The sequence below is a fragment of the Convolutriloba macropyga genome, chromosome 3, assembly GCF_964194025.1.
Source record: "Convolutriloba macropyga chromosome 3, txConMacr16.3, whole genome shotgun sequence".
In the NCBI taxonomy this organism is placed as follows: domain Eukaryota; kingdom Metazoa; phylum Xenacoelomorpha; order Acoela; family Convolutidae; genus Convolutriloba; species Convolutriloba macropyga.
In genome coordinates this window covers 36,013,634-36,036,153 of record NC_134470.1, presented here as the reverse complement: position 1 = coordinate 36,036,153, position 22,520 = coordinate 36,013,634, and the positions used below count along the sequence as shown (strand labels likewise).

The following is a 22,520-nucleotide window of genomic DNA, read 5'->3' as shown; positions in this document are numbered from 1 at the left end:
CGAACGAATGAAATAAGCAGATTCGAAGAAATTGTGACGTCATCTGGTCGTAACAAAAAATCTTGACAAACTAAAAAAGAAAGAGGGCCAATAATGGCCCCACGTATTGCTTTGCGGCCATTAATCAGAATTATTAATTAGAATTATTAAAAATACCCGGCAGATTGCCGGAAAATAGCCGCCGTTGATTCCCATAACTCTATTGGGATTGAAAGAAAAGAAAATATCAACAAATATTGATTTTTGTATAAAAACATTTTTAAGTGCGATTTATTTTGATGTCATTTCGTAATTGAACATAACCCTGTCTTTCAGTGAGAGGCAACAGGGTCTAGAAACAATACCAATAAGCAATATAGATAGTAACTAAAAACTTATGAACAAAGTTCAAGTACCGGGCATCTAAAAATGGGCTTTATGGGTTTATCCCGTTTCTATTTCTGACTTTGATTTTTCTATACTGACTCTCTTCATTTTGAATTGCTTTGATGAGCAACTGCTGTTTAAAAGGACTTTGAGCAGAATGACAGAAGAGTGAAACTAGCCTAGAGAAGTCAAAAAGATTTCACGCAAAATGTCGAAAAAGCGGCAAAATGGGTAAAGCGAAAAAAAGTTCGACGAAATAAAAAAATAGGAGCGCTATATAATAGCCGGCTGAGAAGATGAGGGCGGCTATTAATCATTAATCAAATTAGAATGAAATTCAAGCAAGGGGCATCTATAAATTGGTTTTACTGACTTATCTCTATTGCTGATAAAATTGCTTCTGACTTCGTCTGAGAGAAATTAAGAACCCATTAAAAGCCGACTAATGGCAGAGTAATCTCCCACACTAAATAGAGGACATCAGTTAATAAAATCAGTTTCTGGTACGCACAATTCTTTCATACAAAATGTCCGACATCATTGTTTTGTTTAAAGACTGCATTGCTATTGATCCCTCAACCAAGAGAAATGATAGCACATGAGTTTGGACTGTCGAAGAAAAATTTACTATGGGACAGAAAGGTTGATTGCCTCATCCTTCATCCCGAAGTTTGAGATATCAATGGAAAAACATTGATACGCAATGCTTCTCTCCATATTAAAGCGAACAATACATTGACCAAACAGACGAAAAGAAATAAAAAAGATCAACATGTTCGAAACCCAATTAAAGCCGAATAAATCATAATTAAGAAAAGTGAGAGGTGGTTCCAAACCTATCAAAAGTGTTTTTCATACAATGAAGTTCTACTTCTTCGGCAGCTTCGGTGAACCGTACAATTAGGGCCTGCAGGGCTTAAAGAGAGCTACACAGAAATTTAATGCCTGTTTTCTAGGTTCTCATTTCTTTGAAGAAAAGTCAAATAATTCATGCGAGCGAAAGCACATTATACACTATGGTACCAAAAAACTACGTACAGCATGATTTCTGTTTTTAAGGCTTGATTCGTGCTTCATATACATGAATTAAGCTAAGGCGTGAAAAATGTGAAATTTAGAAGTTTTAAGAGAAATTTCTTCTTATTTACTCCGCTTAAGCATAAAAGGTGGTTAAACAGCTTTGTTCTTTCAGTGTTTGCTAAGTTGTTACGCTACGAGTTGTCGGATTTTCATGGACGAAAATACAAAAACAACTCAACTTGAAATACAGTGCACAGCATGCTCAAAAAACGTTATCTGAAAATTAAATAAAAGAAGTTAGTTAACGATGTTTTAATAGATCCCAAAACCTCTCTGGAGCGTATCAGAGTTACCCATAACGCTTTCTTTTGCTATGATACAATTTCCAGAGCTACAGTTAGACAAGTTCTAAAATATGGATTTTTTTTTCAAGAAATGCTGTAAAGAAAGTCAGTTTGAAGAAAAAAGCAAATGTTTTCGTTCAAAATGGTGTGTCAATATGCTGATACAGCCTTTTTCTTACTGGAAAAATGTTATTACCGATGAAACAAGGGTGCGCATCTCCAGTGACGGAATTGTTCGAGTTTTTTTTTGAAGAAATGGAATATTTCTAAAAATAAACACAACAATTTTGAGTTCGGACAACCGATTACTTATGTTTTGGGGTGAAAGATGAACTCAAAATGTCTTGTTAAGTGTCCAAACGAGCTTAACGCTGCCGGTTATCGACAAAAATGTATTTTCAGGACATTACTTTTCAACAAGATAATGCTCCTGTGCATAAATCGAAGATTATCGGTAATTTTCTCCAAGAGAAGGAGTGGAAGGTGCTGGAACGGCCGTCATATAGTCCAGATCAAAAATTTATGGGCAATTTTGAAGCACCGATTACGAAAACAGTTTTTTTGGGAAAATTTAGAATAAAAAGGGTCAGAAATTTGGAATGAAATTGACCCGGATGTCATTAGAAACCTGTATGAAAACTATACAAACCGTCTGCTAGACGTTAAAAAAGCTAAAGGTGTAATGACGCGTTATTAGAAAAGAAATTTGAACTCAAATTGTTGCATTATTGGATGTTTGTATTGCCTTTTAAAAAATCTTCAGCTATACGTAGCTTTTTGGTACCATGTGTGGAACGAAACCACAGAACAGTCAAGCAAAAATTTTGCAATGAAAGAGACACACGTTTACATTAATGGCTTCAGACGTTGCTCGCGAGCAATTGACAAGAAACTTTCCAACTTAAAAATTCAAAAAGAAGTCAAATCGGTTCGCTAAAAAGATAGCATAAAAAGACCGCAAAAATTCTGGAAGCGTTCCCAAACTTTGAATAGGGCTATTATTTCTCCCATTCATGCCGTATTAATTGCAGACATGGCTTGATATCAAATAAGGCCGGATTGTAGATTGACCGGTAAATTTTCAACCCGTACATGTTAATTGAAGAGAAACAATGAGTTTTACAGATTAGGATAAATACTGTGTTTTATTCAGCTGGCCCAACTGCAACTGAAATCTTCACTTTCATCGTCTCCACTTTTTAAGCACAATTACTTCAGCATGAAAACTCTCTACCAGCCAAGCCGGGTTCATTTTAATAAACTTAGTTCAGCTAAAAATAAATTTAGACTTATTCATTGGACATATGAGTCAATGAAATGTCTAGGTCTCGATATTGAATCATTCAATATTGAGTAAAACTCATCAATTTAGCGTCTAATTTTAGAATTTTTCATAGCCAGTGAAAATGACACAACACAGCCTTTAAGTTCATCTTACTTGCCCACGCTCGTATGTCTACCTTTATATCTCTAACATTTGTGAATCTACCCACCAAACACAACTCATGATAATGAACGATATTCTTTCAAATATTGCATAAGTGCCGTTTGGTGTAGTTTATTCATTCTGGCGACGCTAAAGGGCAGTCTGTTATCGACACAATCCATTCACGAGATGAACTTCAAACGGTACTAATTTAAAACAGAGAACATAACGGTTTCTACTTGCGTACTTGAGTATATTTTACCTCTTCTTCCCGAGAATGGAGGAGCCTCTTAGGCTCATAATATCGTTGTCATTATACGAGAAACCTCTCTGAAACAACCAGCAACTTTACAATGCCCAAATACTGCTAAAATCGAAGAGGACAATTTTTCTCAAAAGCATCTGTATTAGTTGTTGATGCCTTATCCCAAGTCGATTAACCATTATATCAACTATTAAATATTACCAAACCTTTTCAATATACTTCAATCAGCGATGTTTTGAAGTAATTGGTGTGATACAGCAGTTGGAAGAATGCAGTATTAGCTGTGAAAAATGCTTGCTTCACCGCAGTAATTGCATAAAAACATCTACAAAACTGAATTAATAAACTGAAAATCTAGAATCTTTCAAGAATACTTACCGACAATAATACCTAGGATACTTTCAATAATCCTTCAAATTTGTGAACTCAGGCTAAACTAACTTCTAAGTAAAAGTGACTGAAAAGCAATATAAAAAGAAGAAAAAGGAATACTTTGAGCTACGCCAGAGAAAAGTGAACAAATTCATATGAGATGGAAAAATTGTAGTTGAAAACTGCGCAACCGAAACTTAAAGTTCAAACTAACAGCAAGATTACATATGTCAAACCTAAAAATGATAAGGAAAACCATTTAGAAGTTGAAATAAGATATCGTAACGCCAGAGAAAATTAAACAAATTCATATGAGATGAAAAAATTGTAGTTGAAAACTGCGCAACCGAAACTTAAAGTTCAAACTAACAGCAAGATTACATATGTCAAACCTAAAAATGATAAGGAAAACCATTTAGAAGTTGAAATAAGATATCGTAACGCCAGAGAAAATTAAACAAATTCATATGAGATGAAAAAATTGTAGTTGAAAACTGCGCAACCGAAACTTAAAGTTCAAACTAACAGCAAGATTACATATGTCAAACCTAAAAATGATAAGGAAAACCATTTAGAAGTTGAAATAAGATATCGTAACGCCAGAGAAAAGTAAACAAATTCATTTGAGATGAAAAAATTGTAGGTGAAAACTGCGCAACCAAAACTTAAAGTTCAAACTAACAGCAGGAAAACATATGCCAAACCTAAAAATGATAAGGAAAACCATTTAGAAGTTGAAATAAGATATCGTAACATGAAATTATTTCTTAGAAACCATAGAGTGTGATTGAACACTTTAATTGACAGCTGCCGAAACTAGAAATGCAAACAAAACGGCAGAACGTCGGAATAGCTGTGAAACCGACAGACGTGCCCTAGCATACATAACATAACCACCTAACGTCCGAAGAATTGCTCTCGAACAACTAGTTGGAGCTCGAATCTATTGCAGCCTGCTTCAGTCAGGGAGTAACTAAATTAATTCACTAAGAGGGCTTCAAATGACGTCCTTAGAGGTTATTATATACCACTATAACCACTAATAACTTCAACAAAATCACACCAACTTTGACGCACTTTTCGTTTGACTTTTAGCAGTGAACTACGGCCAATTGAGTTGAGCTGCTGACACTTGTGAATGAGAGAAATATAGATAATCACACAAAACGAAAAAGTCAAGGTCAAAACGCTTAAGCAAACATTTAGCATAATAAACATGGCCGCTAAAAATGAAAGTGACTCGAAGAGTTGTGCAAAAAAAACTTTCAACTGGCCCTACCTATTTCAGAATTATCAAAAAATGAAAACAAAGCAACATAAAATCAGCAACCATTTTAGTTAACAATGTGTGATGAGTGGCTGGGGGCGTAGGTAGGTGGGGTGTGGGGAGCGTTAGGTAGGCGTAGGGAGGTGGGGGCTAGGTAGTGAGAGGGGGTAGACTAGTGCGTGGGGAAGGGGCGTAAGCAGGGAGGTAGATATGTGCACAGGGGGGTAGGTATATGGTGTAGCTGGGGGATAGGAATATGGTATAGGTGCGGGGAGTTAGGCATGCGGTTTGATAGGTAGGTGGTTGGTCTGTTTAGGTAGGTAGGAGGGACTTATACGGGATCAAAAAATCTGGGAACCTCTTCACCCTGAATACTACCAGCAGTTCCTAATCACTATACATTACAACTAAGCTACTTTTAAACTCCACTGCTCGAAAACATAAGTCAACGTTCAAAAACGCAGGTAAATGGTGGAAAAGAAAACTCAGATCAAAAACAAAACTGCTTCAGCTAAAAGACCTGTGTAAAACCAACACTCTTCGAGCCGTAAAAAGTCCATCAGGTTTACAATACTTGTTTCAAACTTTGTTTGAGAGCAATTGTCTTAGTCGATTTCATTGCACTGAAGATATTGCACGGGGAATAATTATTACACATGAGTTTCTTTGATCTTACGCTAATTTTAATTTATTCTTATTGCCAAATAAGGAAGGCACGTGTGATTAAAATTTATCCTCGCAAATAACCTCAACACTCTTTAGTGAGACGGAGAAGTCCTTCAAAAAATTTACATTTCAGCTTTTTTTGGAAAACCTAGAACATTTCAGCTTTTCTGTGGAACAAATGTAAAACAAAAACTACGTTATACGAGGAAACAAAAAGAAAAGCGAGCTATATTATGGGCTTCTAAAGCCCAGCTGTATGGGTTTACTCCGTTCGATTTCGTGTTCCAGCGTTAGCACTGTTCGTCTCAAATTGCGTTGCTTCTTTCATTTAGGGTGAGAAGAATGAAAATAGCTGAATTCTTTTACCAAGCAAAAAATATAGCCGGAAGAATTTTGTAAACAACTTTTAAAGAAAACAACTTATAACATACAAATCCTCGAAAAAGTAATCACCGATCAAACTGGACATAGAAAACAAATGTGGGTGCAATTGCTCTTAGGCGGGGAACTTTAATTCAGCGCGAGCAATCAAAATAACGCGAGTCAGCATTTTAATAGTTTCTATTACAGTAACAACACAGCATTAATTTAACACTTCAGAAATTGTAAAAAAAACCTGAAGAAACTGGCCATGTAAAATTTTTTCGCGTTTTTTTTCTAACTCAACCACTACAAGACGCTGCAAATTTCAATACTTTAAAACATTAACACTGTTTGAAAAAATCCTTACTAACGAAAATCCGCGTGAACATAGAGTTGTAGAAATATTACCAGAAGGAAAATTGTTCTCAATTCTGGTTTTTTGACTAATATAGAGAATGACTAATAAAGAAAAGTGACCGACTAACGTCAGGCGAATTGGTCGCAAATGACCTGCGAGCTGCTAGTTTTAGTAGCACCCAGGGTCTTCAGGCTATCAGCACTGGGAGGGAGGGGGTCAAGCGATGGGGGTAGGGTTGGTAGGTCTGGACAGGAGAGGGGTTCCAATGGCCAGGTGGAGAAAGGTGCACGGGGGAGGGAAAGCGTGTGTAACTGAGATGATAAAACATTTTAGGTGAAGAAGCACCAATCACACCATGAAATTGTCTCCTCAAAAGAGTTTTGGTGGATGCCATACTTAAAGACTATTAAGGCGTAAGGCTCTAAGAGAGCTGCTTATCCACTTGATGCTCTCGGGGTTTTACCTGTTTATCTCGATTTTGAGGACGAAAAGTCAAAAGGGTTAGTCAAAAAATTGCATTAAAAAAGAGACCACAGGATTAATAAAAATTGCTACAAACTTCGTTTAAGAGCAATTAATTAGAACTCAGTGACCTACAAAAACATCCCAAAATTGAAATAGCCGAGTTAATTTTAGAAAACAGAACATTTCGTTTAGCCCTTCTCACAGATAAACACAGCTTAGAATTTTTGCGTTGAGAAACATTGCATGGATTCAATGGGAACATGAACTTATAAAAACATACGGCGACTATTAAGCGCTAGGTGGAACCCCTAATAAGAAGTAAGAAACTACACTCGCTTCAAATCCTCAAGGAATATTGAAATCAAGAAGATAAAAACTTGCTAAGGTCGGACAAATTCCAACGAACAGCAGGGGTGTAGCCTGGATAATCTCTTATGGGTACAAAATTTCCGAGTAGGGAGGAGTTCAAATCAGGTGCCTCCGGCGCAGAAGACTGAAGTATTAACTACTCGGCTATCTGGGCTTTTCATCATCCTATCATAAAATTGGTTTCAGCAAAAGACTTTCTTTGAGAAATCTACCCAGCAAACTGCAGGAAAATAGCCGCCACATATTACCATAACCGCGATTGGAAGTCAGAGAACAGGAAAAAAAAAGCAATTTATGGTTGTAGAAAAACAACTTTAAAGTGCAAAGTATTTTGATTATAGTCTTTAGTTAGACCCACACCGGTCTCTTAATGACAGAACACAGGGCTAGTATCAGTACCAATAAGCATCGGAGATGGTGACTTGGCTTAAAAGAAAAATGTTCAAGTAACCGGCATCTAAAATTGGGCTTCATGGGGTTTATCCCTTTTCTATATTTGATTTCTGGTTTCCATTCTCGATACTGACTCGGATGATTCTTCATTATTTTTCTAAGCAACTGCTTCTTGCGAGAAGAGTAATACCATTCTAGAGAAGTCAAAGAAATTTCCCGCAAGATGTTGAACAATCTGTGATAAGGTAAAGAGAAACAAATATGAAGAAGTATGAAAACATAGCAGAACAAGTCATGAATTACAATTCAAGGAATTTCCATAAACTAAATAGAAAACTAGACCTACAAATGACTGAATTGTTTCGCAAAAGCATGGAAATAAAACCCGATCATGAAATTCGAAAAACAGTGACAGCAGAGGTCAAAATGCCGCAACTGAGCACAAAAACACAATCGACAAAGCAAATATTTTTGTTCTAACACGTTTCTTACTCTACTTCAAAACTAGAAAACAATTTACACAACAAACTCACTTTTTGTTCCACTTCCTGTTTTTTTGTTCCACTTCCTGTTTGGGCGTTAACTAAATTACTACACAAATTTGACTTCAAATTTGATTTCACGCATTGAATCTGATTTCACGCATTGAATTACGTACTTACTACATTGCGTAATTCAATGCGTGAAAGAAATAAAATCCTTTCAGTTGAAACAGTGATAGAGGTAAGTCAGAAGTCAAAAAATCGATTTATGTAAAATGAAAAACGTGATTAAAACGCGAAGGGAATTTAAAAAAACAATTGCTGGCCCAAAATTCGAAGAAATTTCATTGACTAAACAAAAAAAAACTAGACCCAGCACGACGGACTATCGGACTATTACTGGATTGGGAAAACCATTTAGCAGAAAAATTCCATAAAAGTAGAAAAAACAGTAAAAATTAAAGCTCAAATGCCACATGTGAACAAAAACAACCAGGGAAAAAGCGAATTTTTGTTCATACACTATTTTCTCACTCTATTTGAAAATTAGAATGAAAAAAATTCACGCTGCAAAACCAACCGCTTTTTCGCTCCACTGCCTGTTTCGGCGTGACCAAAATCATCGCGTCAATTTGACGTCAAAATTCATGAAAATGTGTGAACAGAAATAGCTAAAACAGCCTTAAAACGGGAGAATTATTTGAAATAACTTGAAATTGGCGTAAGACACCTTTTAATTACCAAAAACCTCCGAAACGCTATCAAAACAACTTTAAAACTATGCCTTGAGTCTGAATTAATCTCTTAGACTATATAGAAGTTTCAAAAACAAAAAAAAAAACGCTTGAAAAAGCCGCGCGTGAACAAAAAAATTTAACTCGCTTGGAGAAAACTTTTCACACCCACATTTCTCGCTCAAAAGAAGGCATGAACAAAAGAACCACTCTCTTTTCCCCGCTCTTCGAATTTGTTCACTGAAGCAACTTATACAAACTTTATTTACTCCCTGAACTTCCCGTTTTCTTGCTCGCCCACTTATCAAAAAAAAAAAACAAAGCCTCTTCAAGTCTTAAACATAGCCGGCAGATTGCCGGAATAGCTGCGAAAGAATAGACCTGCGTGCCATATAATAGAGATAGAAACAGATAAAGATCTAAATTGAAAAAAAAATCGGAGCCGCTCAAAAAACTAGGCTAAAAAACATGCAGCGATAAATTAATAAAGCTTGTTAAAATTCATTCCACAGGAGCCTCTTATTAGGGACCTTTACTGCACATATGAGTTCCTTTGACCTTAAACAAATTCAATTAAAACTTTTTAAAGTGTTAAAGTGCAAAAGTCATTTTATTGAGTGAGGTAAGTCACGTATGATCAAAATCTAATCACGCAAATAACCTAAAAACATTCGCTAAAGCGAGTAAGAAATGACGTCACGCGCGCAAATGCCGTTAGTGAGAGGAAGAAGTCATTCAGAAAATTTGACTTTTTCAGCTTTGCTGTGTGAACAAATGTCAAACGAAAAAAGAGCGTCAGACGACGAAACAAAAAAAAACCAAGAGCACCGCAATATAGCTACGCTCAGCTTACAGCTTCGCAGCTATAAAAAGACAGCACGCAATACAATTCAAATTCTGTGAATTGAAAAGGAGAGCGCCTAAATAATAGCCGTTGAGAGGCTGACGGCCGCTATTAGCAACTAACTTTAACCAAAGAAGGACCATAATTCCTATAAGAATTAAAGACGCGTTCAACAGGGCTCAAAATATCTCAAGTCTAATATTTGCCTCACATGGCCAACGATGCTTCTAAACATACTATCACTAAACAAAATCTGGAGTAAAAATTTTTTTAAAAAATAAGGCATTGGAAAAGCCGAACGTGAGAAAAAAAAATCCCAGCTTTGCGAAAATTTTTTCACACTTACCTTTCTCTCATTAGAATAATGAATGATCAAAATCCACTCTTTCTTCTGCTCAACAGATTCACCAAAACATTTGTTTTCACGTTCCGCATTTGATTGTACATCATGTGAAAAGAGAAGTCACCGATCAAAAAATATATCGCCATAACTCCTCTTCGAGTCGTAAAAACGAAAACTATTACGCCTCTTCGAGTCGTAAAAACATCAGAAAATCAGAACGCATCTTTGGGTCGTAATAACACGCTCATTCAAATCTCTTCAAGTTGCAAAACAAGACCGCTTAAATAGCCGGCTGAGAAGATGAGGGTGGCTATTAAAAAAACACACGCGTACATTAATTTCTTCAAGCTCCGTTCGAGAGCAATTTAAAAGATCTCTGTTCGTACCTTGTCGACAAAGTACAATTCGCAGAATCCTCTCTCGTTCTCCTCCACCAGCAGCATTGTGCTGTGCGTGAGAGTGTGCACACCAACTGGACTGATTGTGAAACCTTTGTTGTTCGTCCCAATGTACCTAATATCAACAACAGATCTCAATTTACTTGACATGTACTGCATTACACAACATCTGCATTTCAAATACAACAACTAGCAGGCACGCAAAACCATAACCAGAAAATCATTAACACGAATAAAGGTTTAAAAGAAGTAAAGGTTTCTGTTTCGCACCAACTCGGGCTCGAACCCATGCCCCTCGTGTAACAGCTATAGGTCTCACAATTTAAGCTATCTATGTGTATTGCCCTTGTCTTTTGCTCTTCCTACAGCAAATTTCTGGATAACGGCATTTGTGACTTGCTTGTTTTTGCTATACCGCAAGCTTAATCAGCGCAATATCTGCATATTAGGAGCTTAAAAAGGAGGGTAACGCGAGTCTCAAAACGCATCTATTACGCTAGGTTGCATGATTAAGGACCCCTAAAACATGTTACGTTGACCATTGTGCTCAATTGCGACTGATATTTACAATAAAAAAGGAAGATAGGACAAAACGACAAAAAATACTCAAAACTTATTTTCAGCAATTTTACGGATAATGGTAACAGAAAAACACTTCAAACTTCAGATTAGCAGTCTTTCATCTTAAGAACTGCGCTAAAACCACTACAAAGCACAGTTGCTCACAATCGCTTTTATCTTACCAATAAACATATTTCAGATTGAGAGCATCTGAGATTACGCAGAAAAACACGTTTAAAATAACTTCAAACTAAGCTCGGGAGGAAATAAAAAAACACGTAGTGCCCAGGACAGTCAATCCTCATTCTTGGCGAGCATAATTTCAAGCCCTCTTAGCCTCGTGGTAACTGCACCTAAGTTACAGTCTTTTGTCCCAGGTTCGGCTCTCACCCATCTACTTTGAGCCTTTTAGGTCATTGAATTCTCTCGATATGCTCGCTTAACCATGCCGCTCAATGCGGCTCTTAAAAATGCGCTTCAAAAGGCCCCATAAACATGCAAAAATTTTGTCCAAATTTAGAGCTCACGCGTTTAATATATAGGAATAGCATTTTTCTTTCTAACACCCAGGAACAAAAAAGGACTCAGCGTCGCAAGAAGTGTTCTCGAACAACAGGCGGAATGATGTTGATTAGAAATTTTCATGTCTACAAAAAGAATGGCACCCGACACGGGTTCGAACACTCGACCCTCAGATTAGCAGTCATCCATCTTACCAACTGCGCTATAACGACTGCGTACCACCGCTTATCACAATCGCTTTTATCGTATCAATAAACATAATTCAGATTGAGAACATTTGAGATCAAGCAAAAATCAAAAAGTAAAGCGTGAAAAACTTAGTTGAAAGCTAAGTTTTCTAGAATAGCGCAGAACCTGTACGGCTAAAGCTTTGCAGAAGAACTCGCGTTTACAATAAGAAATTCAAACTTAGTTCGGGAGGAATTAAAAAACACGTAGTACCCAGGACAGTCAATCCTGCCTCGTGGAGAGCAGGCTTTCAAGCCCTCTTAGCCTCGTGGTAAATGCACCTGACTAACAGTCTCTTATCCCAGGTTCGGCTCTCACCCATCTACTTTGAACCTTTTAGGTCATTGAACTCTCTCGATATGTTCGCATAACCATGCTGCTCAATGCGGCTCTTAAACATGCGCTTCGAGAGACCTCTTAAACATGCAAAAATTTTGTCCAAATTTAGGGCTCACGCGTTTAATATATAGGATTATCATTTTCAAAATTTTAAATTTTAAGACATTTTTTGAAAAATAACCAACTGACGTCGGGCCAATTGCTCTCAAACCACTGGCGATTTGTTTTCGTCGTCAGTAGCCATCTGGGGCTTAGGGAGACTAATTTAGGGCGGCTAAACTGCAAAAAAACTGCACCTCACACCAAGATACTGTCTTCTCAGCCGCTTCGGTGACTAGTAAAATTTGAGAGTAGTAAACATCTACTGGAACTGCTCATCGAGTTAATGCACTTCGGCCTTCACCTAGTTATGCTTTTTATAAATCTATTCTGGGTATGAAAAAGTGAAACATAACCGACTAACGTCGGGCGAATTGCTCTCAAACGACCGGTTGACTTCGTCAGTAGCTAGCCACGGTTTAGTGAGGATAGCTTTAGCTTAATTGGAGGGGTGTGAGGCGAGCGCAGCTGGGGGGGGGGGGGAGGCTGACTATATGTCATCTGACCACTAAGTTGGGGGAAGAGCTATAATGGGAAAGACCCGGTGTTGTGTGTGTGCGTGTGTGTAAGGCGTAAGGGTCTGAGAGAGCTTCTCGTAAGGGTCTAAGAGAGTTTCTCGGCCATTTCATGCCCTTCGAGAGCTACCTATTTATGCCGTTTCTGAGGACGAAAAGCCAAATGGGTCAGACAAGAACTCGGTCAAGCGAAGAATCGCATTAAAAAAGACCATAGGACTAATTTAATTGCCACAAACTTCGTTTGAGAGCAATTAATTAGACTGCGGTTATTTTCCCGTGGGTGTTCATTTTTCAGATCCGTACCTGCCAACTTGGATGTCGAAAGACTTGATCCATTCGTTTCTTTTGTCAATCACTGCAAAGTCTTCTCCCAGAAGAGCACAGTCCCGAATGTCAGTAAACTTGTCAAATGTCGGGTTCACCACTTGGAATCGCAGAATTACCTGTCCAATCAGTGAAAGCATATTAATCAGAGAAGTCGGCCTATTAATAATAGAAGTCGGCCCAAGACCCAACTTTCATTTTGAAACATTGTTGCCAGAAATTTTAACAGATTGTCACAGTAACTTCTCTACGCCATTTCAAGAATAGCATTCGCTGGATATCTCTTAATACGGATTCATTTCAGCACTGCTAAGGCAATCGATCAATTCCAGTCCGGAAACTGCGGGCGTTTATTCAGCCTTTTTGGAAGCGTTAGGATGCCATTACTTCACCGTATCTCTTGCGCATTTTTGACAAATTGAGGACGTGACATTAAGTAAACTTTTCATATAACTTTTTGCTCGGCTCAATTTGATCATCATAAATAATACAATTAAATCTTTCATTCAATTGGTTTTAACTGACCTGAGCATTGTTGCGAACTTCCGAGTACGAACTCTGAAACATCAGCCAAAATTCATACTATACAATCAGCGTTTAACTGCACTTGAAAAACAGGCTTGAACCATCAAGAACTCTGACTGCCGAAAAAATTAGTTTCTCAGTCGCAAAAATAACGGCATTTTTTTCCTTTAAAATTTATAAGGCGGTGTTTTCTTTAAAAAGTCGCACTTTTATATAATTTTAAACGTTTAGGCAACGTGCATGTAAGTTGAGGCGAGCCTTTTTAAAACAAAAACTAGATCCGGCTCTGTAAAATGTTCATTCATTTAGTTGGATATGTATATTAACAAAATTATGTAGAAAACGAGAAACATTTGTGTTGTTATTAAATACAGAAACGGGTATTAAAACAATTATTTTTTTTATCAATATCGAGAAACATAGCTGGCAGATTGCCGAAATAGCTGCGAAATAGACTTGCGTGCGGTCTACTATAGATAGAAACATACAGATATACGTTGAAAAAGTTATTGGCGCCCCCAAAAAGCTATGTAAAAACATTCAGCGATAACTTAGAAAAGCTTGTTAAAATTCATTCCACAGAAGCCTTCTTATTACGGCTTTAATTACACATGGATTCCTTTGACCTTAAAAAAATTCAAATAAAACTAAAGTTTAAAAGTGCAAAATTCATTTTATTGATGGTGGCAAGTTACGTATGATCAAAATCTAATCACGCAAATAATCTAAAAACCATTGCTAGAGAGTGAGGTCACGCTCGCAAACGCAGTTAGTGAGAGAAAAAAGCAATTCAGTAAATATAAATTTTTTTTAGCTCGGCTGTGTGAACAAATGTAAAAACAAAAACAGCGTCAAATGAAACTAAAAAAACATAGGACAAGTCCGTAAATACAATCCAAAAAAATGAATGAAATACTTAGAACTGCTGTACCTGAGCAGCAGATCAATTAAACAATGCCAGCCAAAAAAAATCTCAAAAGTTGAGAAACAAAAAATAATCGAACAACCTAAACTAAAAAATCATCATTACTACAAATCTCAATGCTTTCAACCTGAAGGCAAAATTTGATACATTCAAATATACTTAATAACCCACACACAAGCTTGAAAGAGGTTTATTGGCTAATAAAGATAGAAAAATCGAGAAATGACAAATAATTGAAAGTTTCCTCATTTCTCATCAATTTTTTTGTCTCTGGAATCCATCTGCAATACCTAAGAACATTTCATTGACCTGTAAAGATCGATAAACCTAGGAAATGAAAAATGGCAAATTTTAATGAAATGTTGCCAAAAATTGAGATATTAAACTCTTCAGAACTATTTCATTGTCTCCAGATGCTATCCATTATCCTAATTTGAAGTCTGAAAAAGTCCCATTGCCTCATAGATCGATAAAGTAGGAAAATGTCAAAAATTTTTCAGAAAAATTAAAAATTTCAAATTTTATCAAAAAATTAAATCGAGATATCAAAATGTTGAAGACCAATCCATTGGCCGCAGCAAGTATGCAGTAACATAATATCAATCTCTAGAGGAGGTTGCCTGGCCACTGAGGCATAAAAAACTCAGACAAAAATCAATTTAAGGCTGATCAACCAGAAAACTAAAGTCGAAAAAAAAATTGCATCATTTTGGGCTCAAACTCCTAAACATGACCGTGTAACCCTAAATTAAGGCCTTCCCAGCAGCTGCACCACTTTAAGCACTTGAAGGCCTACTAAAACCTATGAAGCTTTGCGCCTCTAAAGAAACTTGAAGACCACTGCTGGACCTTACCTTCATCGTTTTGAAAGATCAAAGTAATTGAAAAGTACGTGAAAACATTTTACAAAAAACAGACCGAAAGCTCCGGAATCGACTCGAAGAAATTAACTGACGCCCTAGCCAACAACTAACTAAACTAGCTAACTTGCATTCAGTTTATTATATTCGATTTGAAAAAAAAACAGATCGAGGAAACAAATTAGAAAGTAGAAGAAAACCGTAAAAATATTCTTGGCAATTATTCACAATTTGGACTAGAATAAGAAATTTTGATAACAAGAACTTTAATATACTCAATTTCTGTTCAATAAAAGCCCGTTGATTTTTGATTTGGTTTATCTCTTTTCACTCTGTTTATTCAAGATCGTTTTACTGAGCAACTGCTGCGTAAAAGCACTTTTAACAGAAAGATATAAGGAAGAAAATAGCCTGAAGAAGTGAAAAAGAGTCACGCATAAGTTTGATCAAGCTCCGAACTAGGATAAAGCAAAACAAAATTTTAATCGTTAAAAATTAGTTTTCAAGGTAAAGAAAATAGGGCCGCTAAAAAAAACCAGCTGAAAACATGAGCGGCAACATAACAAAAAACATGACAAGCGATACATCTCAAAAAAGGAGAAAAACCGAGCAAATAAATGACAAATCTAGGAGACCTGTTAATTTTTTAATAATGTTCCCTAAAAATTGTAGAGTCTCAATAGATGTTTAGAACACACAATAAGAACGAGTTTCACTTCATTCGTTGAGCTACCACACAACACCCAAACAATAAATAACAACACCCAAAAAATAAACAAATCAATTCTGCAGTTTGTTTGTCGTTTTTATTTCTAAAGAAATAAAAACTACAATAAACTGTAGAACTGATTTATATATATTTTTTTAAAAAATGTGCTATCAAATCTTTAAATTTTTTAACGTGGTAACAATCATCCTTTAACCAGCATTTAATAAATAACTGATTATGAGAAAAAATTCTGAAACAGAAAAAAACCGCTGTTACTAAACAAAGAGAAAAATTAAGCAAAAATTGAAAAAATTGAACTATTTTCAAATAAAACAAACTTCAAGTGATAAAAACAAAATAAAAAAGACATGAATATCCACATGAATAATTATTTCAAAAAATTACCCTAGATATTAAAAACTTGAAAAAGTACAAAAATCCTCAAAAAAGCGTCGAAAACGGCGAAACCACTAAAATAGCTCAAGATTGCATATAAAACACTAATATATGATTTATATGAGCAAAAAGGCTCCTAAACAAACACTAACATGATAATATGGTTTAGATCACTCAGTTTACCCGAAAAGTTAAAAACCGATCAAAATATTTCGCTCCCTTAGCAAAAATTTTTGGACACCAACTTTTCTCGCTCTCTCAAAAACGCAGCATGAGCTGAAAAAACTCTATTTTCTCTGCTCTTCAATTCGTTGAGTTCTTTGACGTAAACATTAAGTTTTTACGTAAGACAGACTTTTACATCCAGTTTTAAATACACTCCAAAAATTCTCAAACAGCTGGCAGATTGCAGGAAAATAGCCGCAAAAGACACTTGGGGCCTTCTATGAATTGAAACAACTAAAGAAAAAAGACAGACAGATTGACCACCAGCCCTTTAATAGACCACTAGACTTTTTGGGTTAGATTCGGACTGTCATTTTAATGAGACACATACGCTCTATAAGGAAAAAACCTAATGGAGCTTTTTCAAAATTAATATTCAAAATCAAAAACTCAAGACTCTAATACTCAAAAATTAGTTCATATACGTTAGGCACTACATAGACGCACACCATTGTCCCTTAACTAGTAAATGTTGATAAAATTTAAAGTTCATTAAGTGAGTTCAGAAGTCATTTTTGTCACGCAATTGATTTAACATAGCCGGCACACTGCCGGAAAATAGCCGCCGTTGACGCGCTTGATACACATCGCGATTGAAACGGAAAAAAAGGGGAATTGACCAAATCTTCTATTTTTTTCATTGTCAAAACGTTCTAATTCGGCGTGCAGTTTCGGGCGGATTCTAATACTATACTTAATTCAGCTTCTAAACTGAAAGCTAATAAGCTTAATAACAATGTCAGCTAGCAAACACTCTAATGAACTTTGGTAACCTAAATCTCAATGACCGGGCTTTATCGGTTAATCCCGACTTTTTTGATTTTGCTCTTTTGACCTTGACTATGTCCGCTATCATGCGTAATTTAATTAGTGAATGGATTTAAAAACCTTTCAGTTGAAACAGTGAGTGAGGTAATTCAGAAGTCAAACGTGAAAGTCGTGATTTATGTAAAACGAAAAACGTGATCAAAGGTAAAGCGAATTAAAAAAAAACGGAGAGCATTAAATAATAGCCGTTTGAGAGGCTGACGGCGGCTATTAAAAAGAAGAACAAATGACATCACGCACACAAATTTTAAGTGTAAAGCAGCAGAAATCTCTGAAATTGAAATAGCCAACTCCAAGAAGTCAGGTCGCAAGAAGCATCGATGGAGACGACGAATTAAAAAAAAGACACGATGTCCCCAATAATAGCCGCTATCGCTTCGCGGCTATTAATAAAAAAGTACTCTCCACCAATACTCCTCTTCGAGTCGTTAATAGACAGAGCCTCAATACAATCCAATTCTTGAGCTTCACGATCTATAAGAGCTTTCTCAAAATTGATATCCGAAATCAAAAACTCAAGACTAATACTCAAGAATTAGGGCATAAAAGTTTTGCACCACTTAGATGCACACTATTGATCTTTAACTAGTAAATGTTCATAAAATTAAAGTTCCATAAGTGAATTCAGAAATCATTTTTTTGAGTGAGGTAAGTCCCGCAATTGACCCAAACGTCACGGTAAGACGAAACAAAAATCTGTTAGACAAAGTAAAAAAAATTAGGAGCGCAATAATAGCCGCCTGGAATTGCTGACGCGGCTATTAATAAGCAAAAAGAATTAGGTACCCTTACAAAGTTAGAAACGACTATGTCAAAAATTTCAGTATCCGGCAGCATGCTATAAAAAAAGTAATCGTTAAATTAGCAAATAACCGAGTAATTGGATCCCCCAGCTTGGTGGGCATATAACTTTTACGCTCCTCCGGCGCACGTTAAATTTTTTTACATAGTAACGTGCTATACAACAACCCAAAATTAGTATATTGGGGGCATAGTAGATCCCAGTAATTTCCGTAAACACACCTGCGTCTGTTGCTGCTGTGGAATGGGGCTGCTAGCAATTGGTGATATGCATCCATTGAAGGTGGGAACCAATACAGGCGCCACCGGCTGATGGTGTGGAAGAGGTTGATGTTGCATAGCTTGCTGCTGCAGAGATTGCTGCGGCTGCATCATAGGCGGCCTACGAATAGGCGACTCATGCTTCGAAGAACATGTAGAACCAGTATCATCCAACGAGTAAGTGGTCATTGCAGCAGCAATCAGATCACTTCCAGCGGCTGTCGAACTTACAACTGAGGTTGCATCGTCGCATCTAGAGCTGAAAGCCTCATCAAGTACAGGATTGCTGTCCGTAAAAGTAACTAGTCCACCTCCAATAACTCCACCTTCCGCTCCAACACCTCCACTCAATCCGACACTGTCCAAGCTTTTCCTGGATCCCGCCGGTGAAATCTGAAAACGAAGACAAACACTAAATGATTTTTGCATTAAACAGACTTTTAATTAAGAAACATGATTATGAATGGCAGGTAAAAAACAACGCACATAAACTGTCAATCAAATAAACATCTAGTGTTCGACCCACTTTTATCAGGCAAGAGCAATACAAATAAAATTACAGAGAAAAGGTTAAGTGATCTCGCCAGTTTCACGAGGTAAAAACATGGTGTGTCAGAAAAGTCTCAACAACTGTTAACGTTAATAAATCTGCCTAGATATTTTCATCCGCTATGCCTTTTCTCAATTAAAACATGTCGATCGTATCAAACGGTTCAATGCATGGTTTGGTCCACAATAGCATAATGGTGATGATAAAATGTCGCTCTAATTGGGTCACAAAATTATTTATCATTTTCCCCTCCAACCGGGTGAGCGGTTTTTTTCATGAACTGTAAGCTGCTAACGGATGTCAACTATTATGCAAGTTTCACTATTGTCATATTGGCGCTGACTCATGAAACTGAAACGTAAGCTCGTATTTGCCTTAAGTCCCGGATATTAACTATATATCTGCAGGGGTATATTGGTCGTTACTGGTGAATTTCTTTTTTTTTTTGGAGAAGCCACTTTTATTTCAAGCAACCTGCAGACGAAGAAATTCTTTTCATTGAGAGTCATAGTGATGTACGTTATCTCCTCGTGCTTCGCCACTTGAATAACGATCCCAGCGGATGTCAAGAACAGCAATTTAACAAAGGGATACTTTTAGGGGCATCATATATACGAACAGAAAGTTTTTGACACAGCATCGAAACTCTTTCTACTGAGTGGAGTCCCAGAGTGGCTATAGGAAGAATGTTCAACCACGCACCTGCACACTTTTGGGTATCTATATTTTCAAAATTTTAACTTTATAATAATTTGCTTTATTTAGGCTCAACAGTAGGATTAGAATGCAAAATGTTTGCGGGGAATTATGTATGTTAAGAATGGCGTTTTCCCAGGGGCGGCAAAACTATCGGATTACCATTAGAGCAAGGTATGATTTTAACAGGTTAGATTCCACGAAATATGTACTTGACGGATGTCATAGAGCTGATACCAGAAAAGCCGATTACCAGAATTCCTAAAGGCCTACCTGCTAAAGTAAACCTGCTAACTTCATCCAATCGCAAAGTGGCGGAAATTGGACATTTAGATAGAGAATCTTCCCGTTGAAAAACTATTTTATCTCTGACAATGCACAATTATCTCTTATCAAATCTTCTTCAATCTTGAGTTAAATTGTTAAATCTGTGCTTTCATTCAAACAGAGTTATGCGAATATAATAATTGCCTTTTAACTTCGTTTCAAAGCTATTAAATTTTATAAATCTTTCAAACGGAAAAAATTCTCAAGCGGACCTTGCATTTCATCAATTAGTTATACATAGGAAATTTGATATTGCATTTCTCAGGATGACATTTAACTGAAAATTTCTCAAATTTATAGTAATCAGACAAAAGAGAATTCTGTAAAAGAGCCTAATTATATAATGTTTTTCACAAATTACATTGATTGTTAAACATAAAACGACCAACGTCGGATGAATTGCTCTCGAACGACGGTCGGGGGCACTTTAATCTGGAGGGGAGAAATGTGTTATGGGTGCAAAGATAGCCAATCCCATACGGGGTTTGAACACCGGACCTCCAAAACGCCAGTCCAAGTTAGCTACAACGGCGTTAGCTCTTTTTCGCTCACAATCGCGTCTATATTAACAACAAATTTTATTTCAGAAGGCGAGCAACTTATATCACTCAAAAGAGCTCAAGCGTGAAAGACTTACTCAAGAAGTTACAGAATGTTCTAAAACAGAAGCATGTCAAGAAAAAATGTTGCATAAAAGAGACAACTTTACAATAATTGCTTCAAAGTTCGTTAAAGAATAGTGGGAAACGTCTAAGCTCCAGTGGGAAACTCAGATGGAAAGCAAGGCGCTATACTGCTCTACATCTCAACAAAAGGAAAAACTCTTACCTCTGCACCTCTTGCACCACTTAACTTAGGTTACAACATTTCTCAACTTTCTAACAAACATCAAAACGGTCCATATTCTGCGGCAAACTATTATAGATTAGACAATCTATATTGCAAAATAAATAATAAGATTGCCAAATGAGTATCTGATATCAACAGCTATTTTTAAAACTATCTGAAAAAGCAGTTCTAAATGCACTTTCATCAACATTATAAATTGAGGGATTATAAATCAGCTTTTACTTCGCACAATTGATATATTTTTAAAGATGTGGGGAGAGAACAAGAACTAAAGAGAAGCCCAACTTTCCCAGAAATACAACAATTAGAATACAACATTCCCAATAAGAACACATAGCTGCCAGATTGTCAAAAAAATAGAGGCTATAGCGGTCTCAAAAGCATATAAAAAAGCAGACCGAAAAAAATTTCTCTGTATAATAATTACTCAGATGCTAAATTTTGACTAAGAATCTGTATTAATTATTGCTGATTCCACTAGCTATTCTAAATAACATTAAGGTGATATAAACGCAATTGACCTTATCTCCGTGAATTGAAGCAAGGAAAAGCCATGTTAAAAGTGAGGAAAGGTATTATTAAGATTTAGGTTAGTCACTTGCGACCAAAAATTCAACCACGCAAGCAAACAAAAAACTCAATCCACTAAGTTTCACAAATGACGTCATTCAGTCGAAATTGCTTGAATCAATGAACAAATCGCAGATTTGAAGTGATCACGACGCCATATGCTCGGAACAATTCTTCAAAAAAAAATAAATAGCAGAATTGATAAGTATTTTAGTGATTTATCAAAAAACTATACCTAGAAATAACCAGAAATGAGCTCGGAAAACCATTTACAAAAATCAAAAAAGCGCAAAAATTGACCTCAAATTGCCGAATGTGAACAAAATCACTAGCGAGAATGGAATTTTTGATCAAACGCCATTATTTCACTCTATTTTAAAATTAGAGAAAAAATCACGGCACAAAACCACTTTCTTTTTTGCTCCACTTCCTGTTTCCACAGGACCAAAATAACTACTGCAAACTGATTGGGAAAATCATAAAATGGTGAGAACAATCTTAAAACATAGCCGGAAGAAATTCGAAAACGGCTCGAAGTAGAAAATTGACTACCCTAACTGAAAGAATGAACAACCTTCATAATTATATGAAAGATTTTGAAATAATAAGAGGAAAATTAACAAACGAAAAGAATCTGACGACGAAAAATGATAAACATCCGATTCTTGCGACAGAAAAGAATTTGATGGAAAAAACAATTGACGGAAAACCAATAAATATTTCATAGAAAAAATCGAGGAAAAAGAAATGAGTGAAGTACAATGTAAAAAAATTTCTCTCTAAAGTTCCCGAGCAAAATTATCCACAACACGACTTCCAAAAGATTATTTTGAGAAAAATTTGACTCAAGTATTCAAACACGTGGCAAGAAATATTCTTCAACGTTAAAAAAGCAAAGAACCAAGAAACATGTAAGAGAAATTTGCATCATC

At 36.3% G+C, this 22,520-nt stretch overlaps 1 protein-coding gene across 1 annotated transcript in view; it reads right to left on the bottom strand.

Annotated features, from left to right (window-relative positions):
* LOC142336169 (uncharacterized) overlaps positions 1–22,520 on the bottom strand; it is a 31,212-nt gene that overhangs the window by 4,594 nt on the left and 4,098 nt on the right. Inside the window, exons 4-7 of the mRNA XM_075384789.1 lie at positions 18,558–18,989; positions 13,592–13,624; positions 13,046–13,185; positions 10,464–10,590 (exon numbers count right to left, since the gene is read on the bottom strand). Coding sequence (XP_075240904.1) covers positions 10,464–10,590; positions 13,046–13,185; positions 13,592–13,624; positions 18,558–18,989 — 732 coding nt within the window. The remainder of the gene's footprint in view (positions 1–10,463; positions 10,591–13,045; positions 13,186–13,591; positions 13,625–18,557; positions 18,990–22,520) is intronic.